The 27,907-nt window shown below is 40.4% G+C and overlaps 2 protein-coding genes, 1 long non-coding RNA gene and 1 pseudogene across 3 annotated transcripts; 2 read left to right on the top strand and 2 right to left on the bottom strand.

Annotated features, from left to right (window-relative positions):
• LOC118277910 (uncharacterized) lies at positions 1-17,248 on the top strand. The gene is made up of 15 exons (XM_050700427.1): positions 1-166; positions 4,735-5,046; positions 5,549-5,878; positions 6,180-6,521; positions 6,707-7,051; positions 7,278-7,628; positions 7,825-8,094; positions 8,368-8,625; positions 9,178-9,349; positions 9,817-9,992; positions 10,714-10,851; positions 11,356-11,520; positions 14,193-14,303; positions 14,675-14,872; positions 15,735-17,248. The coding sequence occupies exons 1-15, from the start codon at positions 121-123 to the stop codon at positions 15,926-15,928; spliced, it is 3,408 nt and encodes a 1,135-aa protein (XP_050556384.1). The 5' UTR covers positions 1-120; the 3' UTR covers positions 15,929-17,248.
• LOC126911730 (uncharacterized) lies at positions 11,527-13,161 on the bottom strand. Its single transcript, XR_007706246.1, has 3 exons — positions 12,765-13,161; positions 12,660-12,701; positions 11,527-12,617 (listed from the first exon to the last, which is right to left on the bottom strand). It is a non-coding gene; the product is annotated as an uncharacterized LOC126911730 (long non-coding RNA).
• A 1,415-nt stretch (positions 17,249-18,663) lies between the features above and the next one.
• On the bottom strand, positions 18,664-18,780 carry LOC126911744 (5S ribosomal RNA; annotated as a pseudogene).
• An 84-nt stretch (positions 18,781-18,864) lies between these two features.
• On the top strand, positions 18,865-27,391 carry LOC118277912 (trypsin, alkaline B-like). The gene is made up of 5 exons (XM_035596926.2): positions 18,865-19,032; positions 21,282-21,456; positions 24,493-24,745; positions 25,309-25,467; positions 26,398-27,391. Exons 1-5 carry the CDS (start codon positions 18,981-18,983, stop codon positions 26,563-26,565), a joined length of 807 nt encoding a protein of 268 aa, XP_035452819.2. The 5' UTR covers positions 18,865-18,980; the 3' UTR covers positions 26,566-27,391.
• Positions 27,392-27,907: the final 516 nt, after the last annotated feature.

Below are 27,907 nucleotides of genomic sequence, written 5' to 3'. Positions count from 1 at the left end.
TGTAATATTCATTCGATTGTCTCACCAAGTGTTGAGTCGCGTATTGATAATTTTAGGCAAATTCGACAACTCGATCGTTTGCTATTCTTGATATATGATCAGTTGTCGCTCATTGTCAAAATGCTTCGGTTGTGTGTGCTTGGGTTGTCCCTAGCTCTCCTGGCAGGTAGGTTAACGGCCATTAAGTTTCCGCGAACAATTCCAATTTCATGCAGTTTAACTTAATACAATTTGGTACCTAGTTAATGTACGTGCGTGGCTTAAGTGAAAAAAATAAAAGCTTTTGAAAATTATGTGGTGTGATCAGATTTTGTTTACAGATAGTGAGTGACGGTGTGTAGGTGCTTTTAAGTTCTAAGACTTTCCTATAACGCATTCTGCATATAAAAATTTCAGTTCTGCTGTCATACAATCAATTGATAAATCGGTAAAGCCCTTTCATTGGCGTTCTTGTCAGGTCTAAAAAAGCTTACAAGAATGGGGGCTCCATACTTTATTGGGCATTATATCTTAGAAAATAAAATAGAGTTTCTAGCTTGTCTATTCTATCTAGTGACCACTGAATTCATGTGTTAAATAGTAATCCGCCCCAGCTTCGCCCAGATGACGATTGCCTGTCTATTTTTTGTTTCATACAAACCTTGTCTTAGAAATAACGACGTAGTGACCAGGAGCGTAGCTTGGGGCCCGGGCCGTATAAATATTTGTTTGGGGGTCTCCTTTTTTATTTATTTTGGGAATCATCAAATGACTTTTCCTATCCTGCCTCTCGAGCCTCAAACAGGGTCTATGCTATCTATAACAGCGGGCCCGTGTTTGACCCTTGGCCCTTGGGCCCTTATATTACGTTAACTTTCCTAAAGCCAACTTTTGAACGCATGCTTTATGCGGAAAAAAAGGAATTGATTATTTGGACTTTTGTAATTTCTGAAATGAAATAAGAAATTGGGAAGCTTTTTATTTTTTGCTTACGCACGTTGGGTCCCCCATACCTTGGGTGGGCTCGTTTATACGGACCGTTTAACGTATCAACCGTATCAATTATTTGATACAGTTGATACGGCGCTAGCTACGCGTCTGGTAATGACGAAAAATTAAGTACTTATCCGCGTAGTTACATAATTGTCAGTGACTAATTTTTATTTATCAGGGATATATAGATTAGCCATGACATTAAACAGTGGAACATACGGTGGCGCTGTGCCCTGCATGGGCTGAGCACCGCCGTGTCCTCAGGGATGTAGTCGGCGACGGCGAAATCTCGCGTCCGGCATTGGTACAAGCCATGGTGCGGAGCGAGGGGGACGGGATGCCGTCTCCTCCTTCTGCGAAGCAGTCATGCTAGCTAAGGAGGAGGCGGGGCGCGTGAGAGAACGAACCTCCTCACGCCCCAGCCGTCGCGAGAGACACTCCGGGCGTCGGGGATCGCGTGACGATCTCCGGCCACCGTAAGTGCGGGCCTGCGGACGGCGAGCAAGGGTAGTTCGCCGCCCGACCAGAACCAGACCCGTGCGTGCGGCGCGTTATTTATTGCGTTCCGCGCGCGCCTCAAAGAGCCATCAGACCACCACAGATGGGGCCCAATAGGGCTGATGCCTAATCCGGAGCTGCGGACAACCTAGCGGGTTTACCGGGGCTCCGGCTCGAAAGGCAGGAGAAGGAACGGGGTGGTTTTTAGTCAGTAAGAGTCTGACACCCCCTCTCGCCTCGCCCAAGGCGAGAAAAGTCATTGGATGATTTTCCCCCCAAAAAAAAAAAAAAAAAAAGCCATGACATTAAGGCCTTAAGCCTCGTTCCCACTAGGAACATTTGTAAAGCGACATGTGACATCGGGCGACGTCTGACGACATTGATGAAACTGTTCCTTGTCGCACAGCCAACAATGTCACGCCGATGTCGATGCCGATGTCTCTGAGGACACATGTGTGTCGCTCGACAAATGTTCCTAGTGGAGACGGCTTTACTATTCATAATGCGTCGTTTGACGAATGCATGCATTCGTCATTCGGCCGCCTACAAATAACAATTTCTTGTATCTTACTTCCAAATTTTTGCCTTCCGTCATTTGACGAATCGTAGACAGTAGGTGTAAATGTTATTTTGTTACGTACCGTATGTCTTAGGGGGCTTTTACACCAGAGATGTGCTATGCTATATAACTGTGGATGTGTTTGGCATCCACCAATCATATTATGTGTGTATTTGGCATAGAAACAAATAGCTTAGCACTGGTGAAAAAGGACTCAACTAAGATGTGTTTTTATTTATATGGAATGAATGCGTGCTATGAATTTGTAAGTATGGATGCGTGTTATGGATGCGTGTTATGGATGTGTGCTATGGATGCGTGCTATAAATGGGTGCTCGATACATCCCATACTCGAGCTGCGCATCTTCATAGCACATCTTACTCGCACCGCTACATAGCTTAGTATCAGTGGAAACGGTCACATAGTTTCACAGCTTAGCCATTACATCCTCAGCATAGCTACATAGCACATCTCTGGTTTGAAAAGCAGCCTTAGCGTATATGACGTCGATGTTTTGTTTACAGAAGAAGTCATACACAATTACACAATGGTTGTTATTTACAGCTGAAACTAGAAAAAAATGCTTGAAAATTTTATTATTCTAATTTAACATGACATCATCTGTTTTGCTATAAAACAATGATGGACTGACAAACAATTGTAATATATACGTGTGTGATGTTTTCTGTAACCGCAAAAATGAATTGATCTCCTGTCAAGTGCTTGTAGTCGGGCGACATTTTTAGATTTTTTTTTTTTTGAGGGGAAATATCATTCAATTCCTTCTCTCGCCTTAGCCGAGGCGGGAGGAAGTGTCAGACTCTTACGGACTAAAAACCACCCCGTTCCTACTCCTGCTTTTCTAACCGGACCCGGTAGGCAGTCAACAGCTCCGGGTCGACATCAGCCCTACTGGGCCCCATCTGGTTTTATTTAGCTTGGCCCTTTGATTTCTTTGGGTCTTTAGTAATTTAGTAATCACCCAAGTCAGCTCATACCCTATCTATATAATTCTGTCTGTCTGTTACCCTAAATGTAGTCCTGGTAGGGAATTGGAGACCATACGTATCAGTCCCAGGATGGGGCCCAGTAGGCCTGATCCGGACCTGAGGACTACCTAGCGGGTTTACCGAGGCTCCGGCTCGAAAAGCAGGAGTAGGAACGGGGTGGTTTTTAGTCAGTAAGACTCTAACACTTCTCGCCTCGCCCAACGCGAGATTGATTGATTATCACTCCATAAAAAAGCCTATTGTATTAGTTACTAACATATTGAACATTTTTCGCACACTGATCATAGTAATAAGTGCGACTCGACTTGCGCTCGCGATCGCTCGACAATACAAAGTTTTAGATCATACCCAAGTGTCATTCTTTTAATTTAACGTAACATTCTTATTAATCAGTATTATTTGATACTTTATTGTATGTTTGGGTTGTAGATTAGCCCGCTAGATGACTCCACGTGAGACTTCGCTACCTACAGATATAATATACATTATATAATTATAATGGCCGATTGGGTAACGATAGTTATCAGCAACAATAAGGAATTTACGATTACTGACATTAAAAACTTTAGAGTGACATTTAAAAAGAGCTTGTTATAAATTACTAGCTTTTACCAGCGTGCCGGTCTGCGGACGGTGAGCAAGGGTAGCTCGCCGCCCGACCAGAACCAGACCCGTGCGTGCGGCGCGTCGCGTTCTGCGCGCGCCTCAAAGAGCCATCAGACCACCACAGATGGGGCCCAGTAGGGCTGATGTCTAATCCGGAGCTGCGGACTACCTAGCGGGTTTATCGGGGCTCCGGCTCGACGGGCAGGAGTAGGAACGGGGTGGTTTTTAGTCAGTAAGAGTCTGACACTCCCTCTAGCCTCGCCCAAGGCGGGAGAAGTCATTGGATGATTTTCCACCCTCAACAAAAAAAAGCTTTTGCCAGCGACTTCGCCTGCGTTCCCGTTTCCGTGGGATATAAAGATTATGTGTTATCCCAAACCTTAATCTACCCTTGTTCACAATTTTATCGCAATCCCGTCAGCCGCTTTGACGTGAAGGAGTAACAAACATACAAACAGTCGCATTCATAATAATATGTAGTAGGATATTAACTTTAAAGGTCAAATATTTGAAGATGGAGTGCGTCTTGTTCCAAAACACAAATGTAGTAAGGCTAATAAATAATAGGCAAATATTAGGTTGTCCTAAGCAGCAACTATTGAGGTATAGGCAACTGCATCCTCCCTCACTTTCGGTGACCAAATTGCGATCTCGAGTCTTCAATATGTCTACAGTACGTTTCACAATCAATAACGTACCTACATATATGAATTTATATCTTTGTAAACGCAACACATAACTCGCGAGACAAAAAAATAAATCGTCTTTTTATCCTTGAAGAGTTAGGCAGAAGTGCACATTACGGTACGTAATACCACTATACACCCACTTTTCGGCACTTATAACAGGGGTGAACCACAATTCCAGACTCCGTGCTACTGAGAAATTTTTGAAAACGTGAATAAATCCCAGTAATGCCCGACCCGGGAATCGAACCCGAGACCCCTTGCCCGACAGTTGCGCTTGCAACCACTCGACCAACGAAACAGTCAAAACAATTATTAAAAACTAAAAAATATTATCCTCATACAATAAATCGAAGGATTAAAATAAAAATATACGTATAACGAAAATACTCGTATTTGCAGGCTCTACAAACATACAAACAAAAACATTATACGCTGGAGAAGAGTTTACGCTCGGAGTATCAGCCCTAGAATCAGAAGTTATAGTGGAATGTGTTCTTCTATCACCACAAAGTGTTATAATCTCTTTCAACCCTGGCGATGAAATCGATACAGTGAAAAGGTTCCAAGTACTAGACGACAAAGACTGCTCAGTCAAGATAACTGAGCTAGAGATAAGCGATACGGGAATCTGGAAATTGACATATGTAACAGAAAATGGTGATGGAACCAAAATAGATGAAGTCTTTCTTATAGTCAATGAGGGTAATAATTGTAAGTGAACCATTTTTTATATTTACTTCAGTACCTTTATTGCAGAACTGTAGAGGGTTATTTTTGTATGATTCTTTAGTGTTTCTAATGCGGTAGATGAATACTTATTATTTTAATTCTGCGTCTTGTAGATTGTTTTAAAATATTAGACACGTATTTTTTATATTGTTACGGAAACAAATACTTTCGAAGATATATCGATTTGAAATATGGCGTGACGTTACTTCTAGGTAAATTGTACACGTAGAAATGACGTATTTGCTCCCACTACTAAAGTTTGAATAGTTTTATCTAAGTATGTTATATGAGAAAATAAAAAAATACGTGTCTAATATTTTTTCGTTACCTAACCGACGAACTAACCAGATTTTTAATTTTCATACCCCGTCATCGTCCCTATTAGTATTACAGAAGTGTATATTCCTAATCAGGATTTCTTTCTTTCCTTTAAAGGAAAGACGAGTATTTCACTTCATTTACTCTGATTACTTTCCTTCTTCAGCACCAGATGTTGAAAGTGACAATGAAAAAGAAGACGATTTAGGAACCACGTTGAGTACGATCAAACACTATGTGAGGGAAGAAGATGTCATCGATATTTCTTTGGACACGTCAGTCGGAGAAGAGGATTGTTACGTGAGGGCCCCTGGTGGAGAACTGTCCAAGGTGACAGCAGATTTTGAGATGGACAGCGTAATCGTACAAGCCAGCAGTCTTCTCGTCTCTTGCAGGATCACTATAGGACCAATCAACGAGAACTTACTTGGAAGCTGGTTGTTGTGTGGCGAATCCAATAATGATATGAGATGCCAACCTGTTACTATATCTTGGCGTAAGTTTATTTTCATTTCTATCTTCGTGACGATCCTCATCAAGTTAAAGCCTGAATAGTACTTTATTCTGATAATAATAAAGTATGAATCATAAAATAGCATGTTAAAGAGAATATTAACTAAATCTAGATTTTTCTTCTCCTGCTTAGGTTGAACTAATAAATCTATTTATGTTGAAGTTAAAATCATAATAATTTGTTGACACATTTTATAATATTAGAAAGATACGTCATTTGGCAGATACACAAATCGAAATTTAATTAGAGGTTGTTCTAAATCTATTTGTTTTTTCCATTCTAGATAACAACAACAATCCAGGTGCAAGACCAGGCTCAAGCATACAGCCCAGGTTTGAGCACTCGGTAAACTATGGCTTGTCCGTCAACCCGGGTGTGGCATCACCGAACAGTAACGGGGAAGTCACTTGCCACGTCATTACACCCAATGGTGAAGACCTGGTTATAACCAAAGACACCAAGTATCGCAACATCGGAAGGATTGGTTACGAACATCTAAACCTCTGCAGCATTGTATTCTCCATCACTGATGCTGATTCGCTGGGTGACTGGACTATCTATGGCAGATTCCGCTCAGGGGGCATTCTTCAAGAAATTCGTCAGCCTTTAAGATTTACCATTTACAGTGAGTACAAAGACGTAATTTAAATTAGTGCTTCACAATTCACAGGATGGTCTACAGCTCTCTTCTAGTAATATTATTCTTCAGCCCACAGTCGGAATAATCCCAATGGAATTTATTTTGTACCAACAACCAGAATTTATAATCAAACAGAGTATAAATAATGACAGTCCATTAAATTGTTGCAGATGACGAAAATCCATATGAACAAGCGTATAATGTGACAGAAGTTCCAGATATCAGACAAGTTGTTATTCTAAAAACGGCTTTAACTGTTACCCTTAGTGACCTGAGCGACGTTGACAATTGCTTGTGCGAAACGCCTTCACGCAAAATATACAACTTGGACGACGCGTATGAGTTGAAAAGACTTAAAGGTGTCGAGTTAAGCGTTTCGAAAGGGGGCTCCACTTGTCAGTTAATATTCCATTCGATAACCGCAGATGTGTTGGGTAAATGGCGGTTTGTTGGGAAGTTCAGCCACGGGAACATACATTCTGAGAAGCGACAGAGGGTATACCTCATAGAAGAAGGTGAGTATCTAATAATATAATTCCCATTACATGAAGTACACGAAGTTATTCAAATCTTGGATCGTATGCACGGAGACAGGGATTGCGTTGTATGGAGATTGGAAATAGGCTCAAGCTAGGGTTACTATTTATCAAAAGTAATTTGTGCTCCACCTGATATTAGAAATGTAGGTTTGTCTTATAACGATATATGTAATTCCTAAGTTTTTTTATGGATTTATTTCAGATCCCCGAAACCCCATTGTAGACGACTTTCGAACGGTTGAAGTACTGACTCCACAAGTTATCGATACAACGCTGGAAACTACACACACGGTGACAATACCTTCTTCTGGTGTTGAGAACGAGAGCTGTCACATATTGACTCCTACTGGTTTACAATACGCGTTTATAACTGGTTTTAATGTCAGTAACGTAGAAATTGTAAACGGAAACGGAGTAGCTTGTGGCGTCGTAGTTCATGTAGTTAATACGGATATGATTGGAGATTGGACTCTTATTTCGAGGGATGTGAGGACATCAGGCTCAATCCGAACACACATTGAAAGAAGGAAAACATTTTCCATCCACGTTGAAGGTAAAATGTAAATTAATAATGACAATGACATGCTAATCTCGTCACGTACCAGATAAGGGGCTTAGCGCCGATAATAATTTTGAATATTTTGATACAACAATTTGGTAATTCCTTATAGATGTCGTATTGATATAATTAAACAAAATCAACGACTTTTATCAGTCAACTTTGGAATTCACTTTTTTTCTCCTTTCAGAGGTCTTGGCTGCAGGAAACCCAATTACCATAACCCAAGGTAGCGACCTCTACCTAAGACTACCAGTAACAACGGAGATGTTTAAAACCTGCAAACTGTATGGGCCCACCGCCGAAGAATTGAATGAAACGCAATATTTGATTGATGAAATTCACAAGGAATCCTGTGGTTATATAATTGAGAAGGTTAATTTAACACAGAGTGGTACATGGAGTATTGTTTTTGGAAAGAGCATTATGTATAGAGCTAATATTCAAGTCAACGTCTTAGGTAACTACAACTACAAGCCTTTATTATGAAATGCTTTTCTTTGATCTGTTTTGGCGTACATATCTTTTTGTCTGTAAATTTGATCCCGACCGCACCAGAGAACTAAGAATTTTGTATACTAAGAAACCAAATACAAAATATATATATTTTTTAATTTAACCACAGTTTAACCAGGTTGTTTTTCAACCACTGCAGTTCTACTAGTGTGTATTGCGAGTATAAAAATTATTTTAAAGAGACAGTATCTAATCTCTGAATTAAAAATGATTTCAGAACCAGTACAAATAGCAGTGCAAGATCAGCAGTGGACCGTTGGCCAGTCAGTGAATATGACCATGGGTCCTGCCGACGCTGTCTACTGCAATCTCTACAACAGTAGACGAGACACAGTCTTTGATGACTTCGGTCCGTGCAGGGTTGAGATCGACAAGGTAACCTCTGACCTTCGTGGACAGTGGCTCATCTACGTTGGTGTCCCTGGGTCCATTGGCGTCCGATACCAGAAATTCAATGTCGACGTGCTCTCATCTGGTGAGTTATTTTAAGGTTGATTGTGAAACAAGGGCATCTCATTCTTTAAAACAAAGTTGGTTGTTAGCTGGTAAACGAGCAGACGGATCACCTGATGGTAAGTAATTGCCGCTGCATATGGACACTTGAAACACCAGAGGCGTTTTAAGTGCGTTGCCGACCTTTTGGGTGTCAGGAATTTAAGGGTTGTTGAGGAATCGGAGAATTGGGAAGATTGGGTGGGGGGTGATTTGGCATCCGGTAACCTCACTCACACAACGCAAGCGTTGTTTCACGTCGGTTTTCTGCGAGACCGTGGTATCACTCGGGTCGAGCCGGCCCATTCGTGCCGAAGTATGTTTTAAAATTAAAACCCCCTTAGATTACATCCTTTACTTCACATAAACAGATTAAAACTAAATATTAATTAACTCTCCACACTTGACCGTTCAAATATGCGATGGTTGTAGTTTGTCCGAAAATTAAATACAACAGTATTTGTTTGATTATTCAAAGAGACGTAGGTATGCATAATATTACAAGTTTGTAACTCCATTTCGCTTTTTATTTCAGATTGGAGGCCATTTGTTACCACTGAAGTGGTGGAAGCTGAGAATATGGTGACGTTGTCGTGTTCCGTGTCTAGCAACTATGTGGTTCAAGCTTGTAAATTCGCCACTCCTGAAGGTCACATACTCCTCGCTAACCATGGCGTTGGACAAGGAGTATACGCTGGGGCTTCAAGGTTGGTTCATCATGAGTTTTTATGAAACAAGCGTCCTTTTCTACTCGTCTGATAATTAATTTCGTTTTGGTGGTCAAGAAGTCGTTTATGCCCTTGAGACGCGTTGGACTTCATTGTTTTAATTTGCATAGGTGTTTGTATCTATCGTAGATCATGACTTACAGGAGTTGCCGTTTTTGACAGGATTTTGGCAAACAGTAGTGACATTATTTCCTTTTTCTTTCATTTTTTGAAGTCGTTTCGTTTGGGTCTTACCCAAATTTGGCTAAGTGCAAGTATTTTACATGGAGAAACTGCCGACACACGCATAACTCGCTATGAGTAATCGCCTCATTTTTGGTTAGATTCCGTGAGAATTGTGAAGCTTCTGTCTGGTCTGACTAGTGACTGTGATAGATGTTCACGTGAGAATAAAAAGAAACACTTATTTTGGCTACATGCACTTCAAACCCCGTTTTGTTTTCTAGGTATGAAACTGATACAAATAGTCTGAGGTGCAAGATTACACTCACGAACCCTGAGCTAAGGACGAGAGGAATCTGGCGCTGTGCCGTGCACACCAAGGACAATACGGGCTATGGTTTCCTAACTTACTACCGCGGATACAAACCCGAACACTCCTCCGACAAAAATGACGTTACTGGTAATTATTTTAAACTCTATACTGAAGATGAGAAGGTCTCATTTTCGTTATCTATTATATAAAAATTAGTCGGGTTTTCCTTCCTGACGCTATAACTCCAGAACGCACTAACCGATTTTCAAGGTTTTGCATTCGTTGGAAAGGTCTAGGGCTCTGTGAGGTTTATAGCAAAGAAAATTCAGAAAAAAAATCAAGAGAAAAGCAGGAAATCAGGGAAAATCATTGGTGGCGAAACGAAGTTCGCCAGGTTTGCTAGTGTGATATATTTTTTATTAGATAATCCGCTTTTAAAATTGTCGTCGATGGAAAGCCTTTTTTGAGGGGAGATAATCATCCAATGAGTATTGGTGTAAGGCCTGGATAGTGCTTCAAGAATGGCAATAGAATAGTTTGGTTACAAATATTAAATATGTAGGTCTACATAAGATGGGGAATAAAGGCGAATAAAATGAAAATGAAATGAAATAAAAAAAATTACAATACTTGTAATTCTGAAGTCTAAAGAGTTAAGACCTATAACAACAATTTCCTAAATAATACTAGGTCATAATAAATGAGTTAATAGATGTCATTTGAAGTAATGAGAAAATATAACCGCCACTGATCATGAGAACAACATCCAAATGTTATTCTTACAAAATAGTGGGAGGCCTTTGTTCAACACGTGGACGTCTTTAGGCTGTTGATGATGATTGTGACAAAACCACTATTTAATTTCCAGTACCTTACCTACAAAGTCAGTTCCCGTTCTACTCTGTGACTGAGGGTGAAAGTACTATCCTCTCTTGCAGCATCAGTGCTCCAATCCGGTACTGCTACTTCAGGTCACCTAATGGGACAGTCTTCAACGTTGGGCCTTGTAAGTATATCTTCTTTTTTCATTTACTTTTTTATGGTATAAGCCGGTAAACGAGCACACGGATTACATGATGGTAAGCAATCGCCATTGCTCATGGACACCCAAAATACTAGAGGCGTTACAAGTCAATGTGCCGGCCTTTTGGGACTTAGGAATTTAAGGGTCGTTGGGGAATCGGGGATTGGGGAGGGGGGTAATTGGGCCTCCGGTAACACACACGGTGTGAGAAATCACACAACGAAATACAACGCAAGCGTTGTTTTACGTTGGTTTTGTGAGACCGTGATATCACTCAGGTCGAGCCAGTCCATTCGCGCCAAAGCATGACACTGCTTCCAATAAGAAAAATATTTTTTCCCCATATGAGGATGAAAACTGGAACAATTCGTTGATTGTTTCAGAAATTGTTCCGAATCTGGGTGTGATCATAACAACAAACAGTACGTGATAATGCTATTGATATTTTGGAATCTACATAAATCACTCTTTTCTTTTCATCCACAGCTTTGGCGTCAGAATCATTCGATTATGTTGGCAACGGCTTCGACTCGGGCGAGTGTGGAGTTAAATTCAATGAGCTTGGGACGGACCACACAGGAACATGGTCCTGTAGCGTTGGCATGACCAACTTCGAAGAGAGGAGTGATTCGTTCGAGGTCGGAGTTAGCGGTAAGAACATGTAAATATTAGTCATTATCATAATATAGTAGAGTAGCTACTGTTTAATCACCATTGTACATTGTGCCTTTCATGTGTATGTTTCCATGTGTGTGTCGTGCTAAATACCTGTAGTTGTGTCGATTGATGTACTTGCGTCTGTATTATATTGACTAGTATCCAAACCCAAGCAGAACGGTGGTTACATTTAGTAGCAGACAGCTCACTGGCGACGAGCTACCAATAAGATTTATAAAAAAAGTTCGTGAAAATGTCGAATATAATCGGAAATCCAACAAGGTCCGACCACAGCGCCCAAGAATGACTAATGTATAAAAGTGCTACAATTTATAAAGTTAAACGCGCATTGATGCTAAACCATTAATCGGATCACACACCGCCTTTCACGGAACTTACTTCACTTGGATGTACTTGAAGAATTAACTTTCTAAGATCTAGTTGAAAAAATAGACAATAATTTCACGCCGAGACGTTGTACTTTTGCTGATAGAGAGTAGCTTTGCGAAGCGAGAAAATCTGATGGCGAGAGCGTCGAAGAATGGGCGCCTCGCGTGAGGCATTGGATATGCTACTGCGAGATCGTTTCATACTCGGGCTAGCACCGTGTTAGGAACGTGACCGGCTGTTTGAAGATGTGAACAAACGGGTACGGGCTTAGCAGAAAGCGAGGGTGAGGTGCGCACGCGTGCTTTCCGACAGCACCCACAGCTCGGACCAGAGTTCCGAGGATATTCGACGGCGGTGTACAGTGAGCGGCCTTTAAAACCACGACGCAGAAAACTGTCGTTTTAAAAACTATCGGTGCCAAGTGTGTGGTGCGAAAGGCCACCTAAAGAAAGTGTGAAATACGAAGACTGGCACAGGGTGTACTTTTTCGTGGATAACACATAAGTCACTGTAATTTAAAAACTGTACGTTTTAGATTTTTTTTTACATTTTCTGATGACAGTTCGAAAGCCCGTCCCGATCATCTGGTGCTATTTCGGCGCCGACTTACTGGACACCCCGTATACAGGTACGACAACACCTAGAAGCAAAACGAACGACACTGGTGCGCAGGAGACTCGCGCCGCGCCAACCACGCCAACCTCGCAGACAATCACGCCAACTTCGCAGCCAAGCACGCCAACCTCGCAGCCAAGCACGCCAACCTCGCAGCCAACCACGCCAACCTCGCAGACAATCACGCCAACTTCGCAGCCAACCACGCCAACCTCGCAGCCAATCACGCCAACCTCGCAGCCAACCACGCCAACCTCACCTCCCCCAACGGAGGTGCAGTCCACACTGTTTGTGCCACCTGATAATGAATTGCAGCGTATACAGCTCGAGCCAAATGAAATCGTGGGGGAGGATGAGTGGATTTAGGGTCAAAGTGCAATCGATGTTAATGATCATTACAATGTAGATAGTAGTCTAGCAGTAGCCGGAGATCCTAGCGATGGTTCTTCTGAGCCACAGCCTACTAGACCTAAGACCTGGTTGTAAACGTAAGATTAATTATAAGATTCAAAGTGTAATTGTATTGTGCGACTTTCCGGAAAGTTAGTTATGTAAGGTACCTATGTTTGTTAGTTATGTAAGTTTAGATAAATAAATGTTTGTTAGATATGTAAGTTGTATAAGAAAACTACTATGTCAGCTTTGTATTTAAATAAAAAACTAACTTTTTACAAAAAATATAGCCGACTTCACTGAAGAAAGACGGTTAAAAAAAACATTAAAAGGATCATATTAATTGACTTTGATTTCGAAAGTCGGTGTTTTTCATTTTTGTTTGTTTCTTATTTAACACTGACCTCCGAATAAAAGTTATTTTGACCATTTTAGTGTTCTTTTTAACTGATTTTCTTCAGTGAAGTCGGTTTTTTTCTGTAAAAACTTTTTTTTATTTACAGGCTATATTGATTCTGTGTCGATTGATGTACTTGCGTCAGTATTATACTATGTAGTGTCCCATATCGCAGGGGTGGACAACCGGTCGATCGCGACCATTGGTCCAGTTGATAGTGGCAAGGCAAAAAATATAAATAAATAGTCCATATTGCGCAACGTAATTACTAACTACTACACTACTATGCTGTTTCATTTAAGATTTCAAGAAGTATGTAAGTGGTAGATCGCACAGGGTTTCGTTAGTAAACAGTAGATCTTATGTCTAATCAAGTTGGCCACCCCTGCTATGTCGTATCTCAGTCTTGCACGTTGTCAATCCCTCAATTGTTATAATATATATTTTTTTCTTTTTAGCATACAAAATCTTCTCAAATAGTAACTAACTAAAAACTAAATTTATGACTTTATGTTTTGGAAGTTATTAGAATGTTTTAGAAGTTATATTTTGTACAACTCCATGTATTTATTACTTTGTATATTCTGTAAATGTTTGATTGTAAATGCCTGTTCAAATTGAATAAACATTTTTATTTTTATTTATTTGATTCGTTTATTCTTTACACTCTAGCTGTCTAATCCAAATAGTTCCTGTAAGTATTTAGGCTTTAAATTTTAGGTAATTATATTTCTCACTGAAATCTGAAAAAACAAAACTAAGTTTTCTACTATTTCTGTAATCATAAGCGCACCTATCACCCATAATTATTGTATAGGTACTTTTGTAATGCAAAGTTAATAATATGTTTGTAATGTATATTATATTACAGAGCCAATAAGGGTGTTCCACACCTGGAGAAGCGCGGTCCTGGAGATAGGTGCGGTAGCCGGTGACTGGAAACCTCTGGATTACTGCAGATTTGTCCGCAACGACGGATTAGGTAAGAAAAGATTGTTAAACTTGTTTTCTAGTGACTAGATAGTTTTTTTTTGAGGGGAGAAAATCATCCAATTACTTCTTCCGCCTTGGGCAAGGCGAGAGGGAGTGTCAGACTCTTACTGACTAAAGACCACCCCGTTCCTTCTCCTGCTTTTCGAGCCGGAGCCCCGGTAAACCCGCTAGGTAGTCCGCAGCTATGACTAGATAGCTAGCTAGCAGATTCTATATCTGATAGCACTATGGTGGTTAAACAAGAATATGGTCATAGTCCCCCTTGGCGGATGGTGGAGGGCAGATAGGGAATAGGAAACCAGAACACATAAATAACCTTTTCCCAGAATAAAATGATAACAGTTACAATATATTTTCCAGGTTTTAATTCTATTAATCCACCCCCCGACTTCTACATGTACCAATGGTCAATTTATGAAGGAAGATGCATACTCACTATCACTGAGCCGACCGCCTGGGACCTGCAGCCCTGGACGGTGTTCGTCAAGGTCACTGGAGAGACCAACGAGAGGTCTGATACCACGGGTATGCTGCAGCGGCCAGCTGAAGTCAATGCCAGTGAGTATTTTAATTTATTTTTTTATGGAGATTTTTTCGAAAAACCGAAAAACGCCCAGTAATACTTCGCCCGACCCGGGAATGGAACCCGAGACCCCTTGCCCGGCAGTTGCACTTGCAACCACTCGGCCAACAGGCAGTGGTAGCATGGGAGTCTGGAAATGTGCCCGGTATATGGCAATAGCTCACCCCTTATTACATGGGACTTACAATACAAATTGTGAAATGTGGGTGTGCATTGGCATTATGTGCCGTAATGTGCATTTCTGCCTATTCCTTCGGGGATTAAAAGTGTGACGCTAGAAAAAATAAAAATTATATGGACTGAGCAAACACATGGAGCAATCGGAGTTCTTGATGGTGAACAATCGCCTGTAAAAACTTGCAACACCAGAGGACTTATATAAGTGCTTTTGAGGATTCGGGGTTGGCGATTGAGATCTGTACTCACTTGGTGAAACACAATAGATTTATTAGGTAGTTACTGCTCTCGTTTTTTAAATTGCGCCTTCTTCGTTAACGATGCAATCAGTGGTGCAACTGCATAATTTAGAATGATAATCTAACTTCTCTAATCTTTTTTTTATTTATTGTTTTGAGGGGGGAAGTCATCCATTACTTCTCCCACCTTGGGTGAGGCGGAAAGGAGTGTCAGACTCTTACTGACTAAAAACCATCCCGTTCCTTCTCCGGTTTTGAGCCGGAGCCCCGGTAACCTGTTGCGTTGTCCGCAGCTTATCTAACCTAACTTTGATTGATGATTTTCCTTTTTTAGCAGTTATGTGGTGGATAGTCCTTCTTGGAATCAGAAGTTATGTTCATTCGAATTGACTAACAAAAAAACCATTCCTTTCTTTTTCAGAAGCGTCAAAAATCCTATTTTGGATGTTGGGCGCGACAATGGGATTCCTGTTTATAGTTGCCGCAGTGTCGTTAATTCCACCTAAGAATCGTAAGTGGACTTACGAGAGAGCAAACTCGATCAGGAACAGCTTCCGAAGACAACCCATGCCGACGCAAGAAGCTGTGCAAAACGACCTCCCACCAAAAGTTTAATGTAAATCAGAAACACAACGCGAAAATTTTGACAACATAGTACATTACCTGATTAATTCTCTCTGAGCTTAGTAATACTTCGAGTACTTTATCTGTACGTATTTATAAAATGAGACCATTTCAAACAATTCTGGCTTTAAAGCAATAACTGCTGAAAGAAAACTGTTGAAGGCAAATCCCCCGTTAACCGTCAGTCACCAGGGACCGTCGTTTTCACCAATCCTCCTAAACTGTCACTTAAACTTAAAGCCACTTAGCGTGACGTAGCACGTAACCCTTTACTTGTATCTTAAGGTGCGTCTACGCTAGACGAACCGAGCACGAGCGGAGCACGAGCCGAACAAAATTCGTCTAGTGTGGACCAACTTACAAGCCTCGAACGAGCGCGCTGCGAGCATTTCGTCCGTGCTCGGCTGCGTTCCGCCTGTTGTCGGTTTTTGACGAACACAGAGGCATTCGCGCAAAGGGATGTACGTTGTTTCGTTGTACGTCACGTCCACACTTGACGCCGCGAACGGCTCCGCTTGTGCTCCTAGCTTGTGCTTCGCTCGTACTCGGTTCGTCTAACGTAGACGCACCTTTAGGTGTATACTTATACGTTTGTGAAAAAAAAACTCCTTAAAGCTCACCTATTTTTGCTTAGGGGTGCTTTTAAGTTTAGGAGAGATCGGTGAAAATAGGCTGAAAAAATAATAGGTCACGTGATTTATAACCTAACCTAAAAAACCGTTTGGCTTTTTGTTTTTGCCTTATTGTAAGGAGAGGTTATTTTAAAAGAGTATGTACTCTTATTTTGTACATAATATGTGTATGTGAACTAAAGATAATATAATTACAAAATTAGTAGTATCAAGAATCATTGTAAATTACGATGAATTAAGCTTATTTTTAATTGTCTATGGGGTGACTAGTAATCAGTGAAGGATATTTAAACACGTGATTTAATATCCTTCTCGAACCTCTCATGATTACAAACAGATTTCCCAAAGAATTTCTCTGTATACTCATTAGATTTATTTCTATCACAATAACAAAACAATAAAATCTCGCGCGCGCCTGTTTTCGTATGATCAGTTGTTAGCATAAGACTAACTTAGGAAATTTTGTTATTGTAAAAATTAAAATAACTAATGAGTGTACAATAAAAGTTTCTTTGGGAAAGTTGTTTGTAATCATGAGTACAATCTTATGTTTAAATATCGTTCACTAATTACCAGTCACCCTATATAATGTTTCGGTAACCTCTGTAAATACGTACTAAAACTAGATGGAAAATAATGTTTTTATATTTTTGATAAATGAAGTTATTGCATATCCATACTTGTGTTATTATTATTTAATCGATTTCTAGAAACCTCTGCCACTTTCGACCTCTTAGTGAAACATCCACTCATGGAGTCCTTTTGCCTGTGGGAAGACATAGAAAAAATTACAAAGTGCTTTTTGAGGGAAGAAAGTCATCGAATGACGCTTCCTGCCCTTTTTTTTTTGAAGGGGGATTATCATCCAATGACTTCTCCCGCCTGGGGCGAGACGGGAGGGAGTGTCAGACTCTTACTGACTAAAAACCACCCCGTTCCTACTCCTGCTTTTCGAGCCGGAGTCCCGGTAAACCCGCTAGGTAGTCCGCAGCTCCGGCTCAACGCCCCCTGCCCTGGACGAGAGGAAATGTCACTTTTTTCTTTAGAAGGATTACAAAACGATGAAAGCAGTTTTATGAAAATGAAAGTTGCATTGAACGCGAATGTATTTTATGACGTAGACAGACACAAGTATAATTTCTCATGACGTTAAAAGGGAACTAATTGAAAGTATAATTATGTTAACTTAAATACCTACTTACAAGTGCTTTATGTAATGACTGAGATTATTAAAAAACTTTTAATTTTAGTCTTATAATTACTGTCCATATTTTTATGGTATAGGCCGGTAAACGAGCCTACGGATCACCTGATGGTAAGCAATTGTCGCTGCCCATGGATACCCGAAATACCAGAGGCGTTACAAGTGCGTTGCTGGCCTTTTGAGGGTTAGGAATTTAAGGGTTTTTGGGGAATCGGTGATTGGGAAGGGGTAATTGGGCCTCCGGTAACCTCACTCACAACAAAACACAATGCAAGCTTTGTTTCTCGTCGGTTTTCTGTGAGACAGTGGTATCACTCCGGTCGAGCCGGTCCATTTGTGCTGAAGCATGGCTCTCCAACACTTACAACATTTAGGTACTGTCTGTTATTATACCTATGAAAACGGATCGATATTTCAACAGGAACGGATGTGCTGATTAGAAATTATATGTTTAGAACCAAATTAAATAATTTTGAAAGAAAAGTAAGTATACATAATATATCAACGAAAACAGATAATTTAAAATTGAAATTTTCAAACTAAATTAATCAAGAAAAAAAATTCTGTGAGAACAGCTCTGTGTACCTTGACCACAGCTCAAAGAGAAGAATACACTTTTTGGCTTAACTAGGCCTATTTCGCACAAGATGATAACAAATATATGGTTTAAATTAAGTCACATGAGTTTTCTCCATACGGTATACTTTTTTTTTTGAGGGGGAAAATCATCCAATGACTTTTCTCGCCTTGGGCGAGGCGAGAGGGAGTGTCAGACTCTTACTGACTAAAAACCACCCCGTTCCTACTCCTGCTTTTCGAATCGGAGCCCCGGTAAACCCGCTAGAAAGTCCGCAGCTCCGGATCAGGTATCAGCCCTACTGGGCCCAAAAGGCTAACGTAACGCGGTATTCCCAGGCGGTCACCCATCCAAGTACTAACCGAGCCCGATGTTGCTTAACTTCGGTGATCGGACGAGAACCGGTGCTTTCAACATGGTATGGAGTAGATACTCAGAAGAAATGGATAATTAGGTAATCCGAACTAAATAATTTAATCAATCGAAGGTCGTGAAGTTACAGATAGACAAATAATTTCTTGATAAAAACGTGCTTATCTCTGATAACATTAGTGTTATCGAATTATTTTTATTTAGTTAATTGTAAGTGTACCTAAGCCATTGGGCCGTTACCGACAGAAGTGATACAAGATGTTGAAGTTTACAGTTTTATTTTTAGTGTTTCTTTTCGCAAATGCCAAAGGTTAGTGTTTTTTATAATTTGTTCAACATTATAAAAGAAACGCTGCAACGCGTAAAAAGTGATATTTTCTAGCATTGGTTTAGTGTTAATTAAGTTATCTATAAGTATCAGGGGCCTATCATATAAGCTGTGTGACGTACCGCGAGTTTGACTCTTGCAGTCTTGCACGGAAAATTGTAGATGATTATTACTACTTTCACTAACAATACAATAAATTTTTAGTTTTCATTCCGCTTGTAGATGTATTTTTAGCATGCGATGTGCAGCACCACCCTCCCGCCTGCAATTAAATGCTCATGCAGCAGAGGTGCAACACAAACACACACACACACACACGACAAGCAACAAATGCTACGAGCAGCAGGAGCCACCTAATCGACAACTCCAGAAGATGCTCCGTGGAGGAGCGAAACATGTGTGTGTTTTTATCGATAAGTCGGTCGTTAGCCCAAATGCGGGGTCTCCCCGCATGCGAGCCATGAAATTCATCGGTCGATACTTAACTTGGTCGATTTACGGCGCATTCCAATAACCTACCTACCAATTCTACCTCTGGTAAGCAAATCTACCGATAGGTAGGTTATTGGAATTGGCCGTTAATGCGTGCGACTGGGACTTACCATGCGTACATTACCGGTGCCGCACACCGCATGCTGAAAATACATCTACAAGCGGAATGAAAATTGAAAATGTATTGTATTATTAGTGTAGCATAGATTTCCGCAAAGTAACGCCTCTCACTATTCTATATATTACTTATTTATTCCGTGTCTATATCGATCTAAGACGGAATGGACAGTTTGATGTATCTCGTTGTTCTGTAATAATAATAACATAGTTGTTTAGTAGTGATGACTGCTGATCTAGATATACTAGGTACTAAATACTAAAGTACTCTATAGATATCTATTGTGTACCTGATACATTTCGTGTCTAAAAGCAATAAAACGCAGGAAATAATTACCTATAACTATAACTCATAGTAGCGTAGTGTTATTTAAAACATTAACGTAAAAACTAACATTAACAAATACAATGTAGTAGGTAGCAACGAGCAATAACTTTCTAAGACTTACTATTTAACAAATATACCTCCGGAGCTGCGGACTGCCTAGCGAGTAACCGAGTAACCAGGGGCCTTAGTCTGCTATTACAATTTGTCAGAATGGTCGATCACTGAGCAGTGCAAGAGGGACGGAGCTATGTAGGTTGTATAGCTCCGTCCCTCTTCTTCCCTCTTCGTCATTCTGACACAATTGTAATAGCAGACTAAGGCCCCAGGGCTCCGGCTCGAAAAGCAAGAGTAACAACGGGGTGGTTTTTAGTCAGTGAGAGTCTGACACTCCCTCTCGCCTCACCCAAGTCGACAGAAGTCACTTAATGATTTCCCAACCCTTAAAAAATAAGCTGTATACCTACTTTTTTAAAAAGGAATAGATTAGGAGGCAACCGATTTACGTCGTCCATACATACCATGAAGCAAGTACAAAGAGGAGATGAAATAATGTGATTGTGCATGAAACAATTACAAATAGGAGAGACCCTGTGCCCGTGATGTCACGCATTGTGTTAAAGGGAAATTCAGTTATGACATCTCCTATTTGTAATTTCTTAATGATGCACACCTACAATTACAAGGTCCTGCTGGGGTCGTGGGTAGATGGTACCACTTGCATTACCCAAGACAAGAGGAGTCATTCGATAAGTTATAAGTTACAAGTGCGTTTAGAATGCTCAGGTTACTTAAAGAGCACTGTTGCCTGGTCTCTCAAATGTGCAGTCATTTAGGTATTAAAGCACATTTAGGGTGCTTTTCCACCAGAGATGTGCTATGTAGCTATGCTACGATGTAATAGATAAGCTGTGAAACTATGTGACCATTTAAACTAATACTAAACTGCTGCTGTGCTCTGCTATACTAAGCTGTGCGAGGAAGAAGCGCAGCTCGAGTTATGCGATGTATCGATAGTAGAGAAGCTATCCACAGCACCCATCCCTAGCACACATCTTTCCATATAATAAACAGCTTAGCTGAATCCATTTCCACCAGTGCTAAGCTATGTGTACCAATAAATGTGATTGGTAGAAGCCAACGCATCCACAGCAACGTAGCATAGCACATCTCTGGTGGAAAATCATCCTTAATCGGCTCTTACTCTCGGAAAGCGTAGGGTTGGTGGCATATTCCACTCTGCCGTCACTATAAGGCAATATTTAATTTATCTTTGTATTTTTTTGTATTTTTCCAGGGTCGGTCCAAAGGATATCCGGTGGTAACCCTACCAGCATTTCTGAATACCCGTTCGCGGTGGCCCTATTGACAAATGGTGGACAAGGAAACACCTATACCCAGACTTGTGGGGGTTCCATCCTGACCAACCGCGCCATATTGTCTGCCGCCTCATGCTTTTATACTAATAACATGTAAGTAGCACCATTAAGTCTTTGACTGCCAATAGAAAACTGTTGAAGGCAAATCCTCCGCTAACGTCGGTCACCGGTGACCACCGCGGCGTTCAATGTGTTAAGCGTATATATAGGTACCTATTTCACCACCCTCCGACCTATACTTCGTGAAACAACGCTTGAGTTGTGTTTCGTCGTGTGAGAGAGGTTACCAGTGAAACCCCCTTCCCAATCTTCCCAATTCCGATTCCCCAACATCCCTAAATAAACCCCCAAAAAAGCCGGCAACGCTTGTAACGTCTCTGGAGTTTCAGAGAATTAACTTTTTTTTTTTTTTTTTTTTTGTCGGGGGAAATCCTCATGGACTTCCTCCGCCCGGGGAAAGAGGGGTATGCCGCCTAAAACCCCCTTCTACTCAGCACGTGATCGTGGGGGGGGGGCGCGGGAGTCCAGATTCGTCCGCAGCCCCACGACATGACGTGACCCACGCCAGGTCCGCCCTGACAGGGGACTACCCCGTGTATCCCTAGGCGCGCCGACACCCGCGCATCACCTCGGGTCTATGGACCAGAGAATTAACCTAACCTAACCCAAACCGTAAAGCAGGCAACATAAAGCTACTTTGGCGCCATCTGTAGAAAAAAAAATCGAAATAGTACCCCTTATCCTATACTAGCCTATAATCCATAGTAGCTTTTATGGAAATAATATCTGAATATAAGGAATTGCAAAGAATCTGTAGACATCACAGTGTTACTCAGTCATTTGTAGGTCAAGAGCCCGTCGTGACAGGTTAGACAAAGAGCTCGCGCCACTTTTGTCCTCAACATCTATTATGTGTCAACATGAAATAACGATTTCAGTTTCATGACATACTGCTATCCGTTGTTGAATGGGTTTGGAGAACAAAAGAATTTAATTACCTACATACATATATACTAATATTTAATCCTGAAGAGTTTGTTTGATTGTAGATTGTTTGATTGTTTGTGTTTGTTTAAATGCGCTAATCTCCGGTACTACTGGTCCGATTTGAATAATTCTTTTTGTGTTGAACAGTGCCATTATCGAGGAAGGCTATAGGCTATATAACCACGCTGCAACTATCCAGGGGCGAATTAATAACGAAAAATGTGGACAAAAAGGGGAAAATTATTCATTCCAGGGCTTCTATTGCCCTGCGAAAACGGTTCAAGATACGAAAAATATATGTATGAAAGAATTATTCCTCTTAAAATGATCTAAAAAAGTCCGCGACAGTATATGTCTATCTTTTAAGGTTACCTTATTAGAACCGTTTTTATAATCTATGGTCGAATTTAATGCATTATTTGTAAGAGTTGTAACAACGTAATAATATTAATCTTTACCAAATAAATATGTTATTGATTAAGAGTATTTAATTGTGAACAATATTGTCTTTGACGTCATTTAATTTCAATGAACACCTTAAACCTTCGTGGTGGAAATAACACCGACATAAAATCACCCGTGCCGCACGATGTTCAACATGTCGCTGCAAGGAGCAGAGGCGTACGTGCGAGCGACCGGAGAGGGTGTATAGCTCAGCGAGGTACCATGCCGCGCGGCTCATACGCTCGGCTCCCTTCTGAATGCAGCGTTATTTGTTTCTGCGATATAATATCGTCGTGTATTGATACTTTTTAAATACTATTTCATTTTGTTTTAAAGATAATATTTTGGTTCTAATAATTTCACAATTATTAACCTTTTTTAGTTTTAATGTAGATAATAATTAATTATAAAGGTGTCATAGCTTTCTTTATGTATTGTTTGTTTTAAGGATAGTATTTTGTTTCTAATAATTTTGCAATTGGTTCTAATAATTTCACAATTATAACACTTTTTTTATTTGATGTAGAAATAATTAATTATAAGTAGGTGTCAAGCTTTCTTTATAGTATTGATTGTTTTAATTAGAATTTTGTTTCTAATAATTTAGCAATATTAACATTTTTTTTTGTTGTATATAATACCCGTAAATTGGTGTTATCTATAAATATTCTTATTAGGTAAGGTGGCATACAGTTATAGTTAAAGTACGGTTATTCTTTTGACATAGGTTTTAGAATAAGCATACAGTTATAGTTAACGGTTATTCAGACATATTATATTTTATTAGACATAAGTACAAAATACATAAAAATAATTAGGGTAATTACTCTTTACTTTTGTTAATTTTTTACTTGATACGAGTTACAAGTTTTCAGCCTACGTTCGTTTTTCGTCACTATAATGCCTAGAAAAAGATCTCAGCTTTCTCGGCAGACTGCTACAAAGCGGCTGCGAGTTTGCGCAGCAATGAAACAAGGACGAAAATATGCTTATTGGCTACTCAACGGGCAATCAGTGAACAAAACCGTGCTATGAATCGATATAGAACGTTCGCTATTTCTAACGGATCCAGATGATCAAGTGAATTAATCCTTTTCGATACTGCCCAAAATCGGTTAGTGATTTATCGCAAATCTGCCAAATTTTATCAATTAAGATTAGTCCATCATTGTATATATCATCAATAGAATGTCATATCCTGATTCTCTAAAAACTAAATGTCTGAAATAATAACATAAAATGACTATAATTTAACTGAGGAGGTTGTTTCCTCTATTATGCCCAAAACAACTACTCCACGCGGGAAGTCGCGGACAGCTAGCGGGTTATACGCCTTTAATCCCCAAAGGGGTAAGAGGTGCACACACTGTGTACACCCATTTTTACAATTTACGTTGTAAGTCCCATGTAATAGGCGGTTCGCCTATTGCCATATACCGGGACATTCTAGACTCTATGCTACTACTGAGAAATTTTCGAAAAACTAAAAAAAAGCCCACTAATACTTTGCCCGACCCGGGAATCGAACCCGAGACCAGCCCTGCAGTCGCACTTGCAACCACTCTACCAACGAGGCAGTCAAGTCAATTTAATAACCTACGTAACATAATTCTTATTTGTACCGTACTTCATAACCTTTTATCAGCGGTTGACGTAAAATGTTTGTAAGACCACTAAAACAAGTAAAATCCATTTCAGATTGAATACACCTTCGTGGTGGAGAGCTAGAGTAGGGTCAACGAACGCTAACAGTGGAGGAACAGCCTACGGCATCAACCTGATCAAAGTGTATGACAGCTACGTAGCCGCCACCCAGGTCAATGACCTGGCTATATTAAGGACAAATCTTGCTATCCAATACAATGACAATGTGGCACCTGCTAGAGTCGCAGGCGTTGCCTACCCATACGCCGATAACATGATGGTTTGGGCCGTAGGTTGGGGCGAAACCGTGAGTAATTGAAACAGTTTTCATAAACTTTCAGAATTTAATGTCTTGTCGTATGTATTATGATAGAAACGCTAATTCTTTTAATTGTGACCACAGTCAGAGTGTATATACAGCATATTTGATGATAAATAGTGATGAAAAGCAACAAGAATCATTTTGCTTAAACATTTTCAAATTAAACCATTGATTCGTCAGAAAGATGTAATATAAATTAATCGCAAGTGGCTAAAGTGTGAGTAAAAGTATTCTTAATTTACATTTTTGAACGAGCAAACAGCGGAACGACAGACAATTGTATTATTTCACGATTAAAATGGTCATCTTCGGTCAGAAGATAAGCATTGCCATTCAACGTGGCAATGCGGCCAGTTCTGGGAACGTTAAGTGACAGCGATGCGGACGAGTTTCGACGCCTAACAAGAATTTATATTTAATTATTTCCCTATACAGTTATAAGTTCCATTCCTTTTTTTAAATTTTTAGGTTGTAAATAATGTGTAAGTAACCATAATAATTTTCTTTGAAATAAATTATGTATTATGATTTTGGTCTTATACCTCTAGAACGCCCCATCGCCATCAGAAGAGCTGCAAGTGGTTCAGATGTGGTTGATTAGCCAGCAGACCTGCCAGAACAACTACGGATCCCTTCCATCATTCACCGTCAATGAGGACATGGTGTGCGCTGGTCTCACAGATGTGGGCGTCGTAGGACAGTGTGCGGTATGTAGACAACTCTCAGCCCTAAAAAGACTGATCCGGAGCTGCGGACTACCTAGCGGGTTTACCGGAACTCCGGGTCGAAAAGCAGGAGAAGGAACGGGGTGGTTTTTAGTCAGTAAGAGTCTGACACTCCCTCTCGCCTTGCCCAAGGCGCGAGAAGTCATTGGATGATTTTCGCCCCTCAAAAAAAAAAAAAAAAATAATGCCCTAAAAAGAGGACAGGTGACAGTTCATTGCATAAAATTTATGATACCTGGGGGCCTACTCCGGTTCTCGAATCCGAAGTTTCGTTTAATCTTCGGTCGTTGGTTTTATTGAAATCTTGATAAACTCCACAATCTCCTCCACCTTTGTGGAGTCATGCAGACGGGACATGTAAAGCAGCGGCGCTGGTACAGCAGGACGCAGCAGATAGTTGTGTCCTGTCAATGCGGTACCGCACTGATTGCGACAAGTAGGCTTCCTCTTCTTCTTTCTTTCGACAATGGTACAGCCTTCCTTGTCATTCTGGTTCTTTTTAGGAACCTTATAATAAAACAAGCAGTAACATTAGTATGAGTTTGCTTTATGTTTAAAATAATGGGACGAGAGCGCGATCGGCACTCTGATTGGCGAATAAACCAACCAATCAACCAATAAAAAATACGTGTCTAATATTCTAAAATGATCTACAAGATCGTCATTTTTTTTTTATGAAACACCTGATGTTAAGCAATTGCCGCCGCCCATGGACACTTGAAACACCAGAGGCGTTACAAGTGCGTTGCCGGCTTTTTGGGAGTTAGGAATTTAAGGGTTGTTGTTCGGGAATCGGGGATTGGGAAGATTGGGAAGGGGGGAATTGGGCCATTAAAATAAAAATTTATCATCTACCCTATACATTAGAATATAGCGAGATATTGTCCCTAATTCTGTTGTATTCCATTGCAGGGTGATGTCGGTGGTCCACTGCTGGGCGCTGATGGTGCCGTGATTGGTGTCTTCTCTCGTGCAGAAGGCTGTGGGGACCTCCGCTACCCGAGCATCAACACGCGAGTCGCTTCTTACACTAGGTGGATTGTCAGCACTGCTCTTGATATAATGAACATTCAACAATAGGATATCAGTATAAATATGATACTACTAGCACCCTAAAAGCTGTATACATTTCGGAGGATTTTCTTCCTCCAAAAACAATGACTACTTTCTTTTCTTTCCCTTCAAGTTTATTTTCGAAATCAGAAACAAAAAAGGTTATGAAAAAGAAGCTAATTTATACAGTATGGAGATCACTCATATGACTTAAATGCAACTACAAGTATTACTAGTCCACAGAAGCATAATATAAGTAAATATTTCAACGAAGCCTAAAAATTAAAAAAAAATGTTAATTTTTATTATTCTAGAATTAAAGTCTGTATGTACAGCTGTAATGTTGTAGGTTGTCTAGGAATGTTAGGGTGTTACCACACCAATCGATGGCATCGACTGACATCGGTCGAAGTTGATCGATTGGTGTGGTAGCTTTAATTGATCGACGAATACCGGTCGACTAACCAATCAATCGATTGGTCTAGTAGAAACTATCGACCGACGTCGACTTATCCATTCCACCATCGATCGATGGCATCTATCGGCTATCGATTGATTGGTGTGGTAACACCATGTGGACACGGGGCGCGGCAGTTGCAATGCCGTATTTGTAAAGAGTGTTTAAATTAGCTGATGAAGAAAATTGAACTTTTTGGCTTACCTACTGGGCCTATTTCGCTCATTTTTCGTATATTGTCAACCAGGATGATAACAAATATATGGTTTAAATTAAGTCATAAGAAGCTTCTCCATACAGTATGTCTAGTTAATCCTGTTTTGATACAAAATGTTTATTTTGTTTTCTGTCATTCAATTTTGTTTCCTTAATAAAATAAATTAAGTTACTGCACTATCATGTGGTTTTATTTGTGCACTGCATAATTAAACTTAAACGGCATTCAATTATTGATAATTCGTTGGAAGAAGTCAGGTACTAAACAAAACAGAGGAAGAGAGGGAGGTAGGTCGGAACCTGAGGTAGCGTTTGCCTGAATCCCGACGTTTAGCAGTAGTTGGAGATCACAGTTAAGTCACCGATATTTTAGAAGATGCCACTGTCCTTCTCTCTGAGGCCAATGCAGACATAATGACTGGTTGAACTAGATTGAATCCAGGGTTGGTCTACTAAGAGGACCCGGTGCTTCCTTTAGGTGCAGATGGTGGTCACCGGAGAGGTTTTAGTGAGCTAAAAATCCCACACTCCCTAGTTTTTCCCCCAAAAAGCTAGACGCATTTTGAAGACTTCTCAGAAAAGAAGAAAAAGAGAAGGAGTCAGAATGAATTAAGCCTTTAACAGCACAAAAAGACTGTATAGGTAATTAGGAGAAACTCACCATTTCAAACACCACGGAAAGTTAGCTTAAAACTA

Source organism: Spodoptera frugiperda, chromosome 18, assembly GCF_023101765.2.
Source record: "Spodoptera frugiperda isolate SF20-4 chromosome 18, AGI-APGP_CSIRO_Sfru_2.0, whole genome shotgun sequence".
In the NCBI taxonomy this organism is placed as follows: Eukaryota; Metazoa; Arthropoda; class Insecta; order Lepidoptera; family Noctuidae; genus Spodoptera; species Spodoptera frugiperda.
This window is presented reverse-complemented; position numbering and strand designations above follow the sequence as displayed.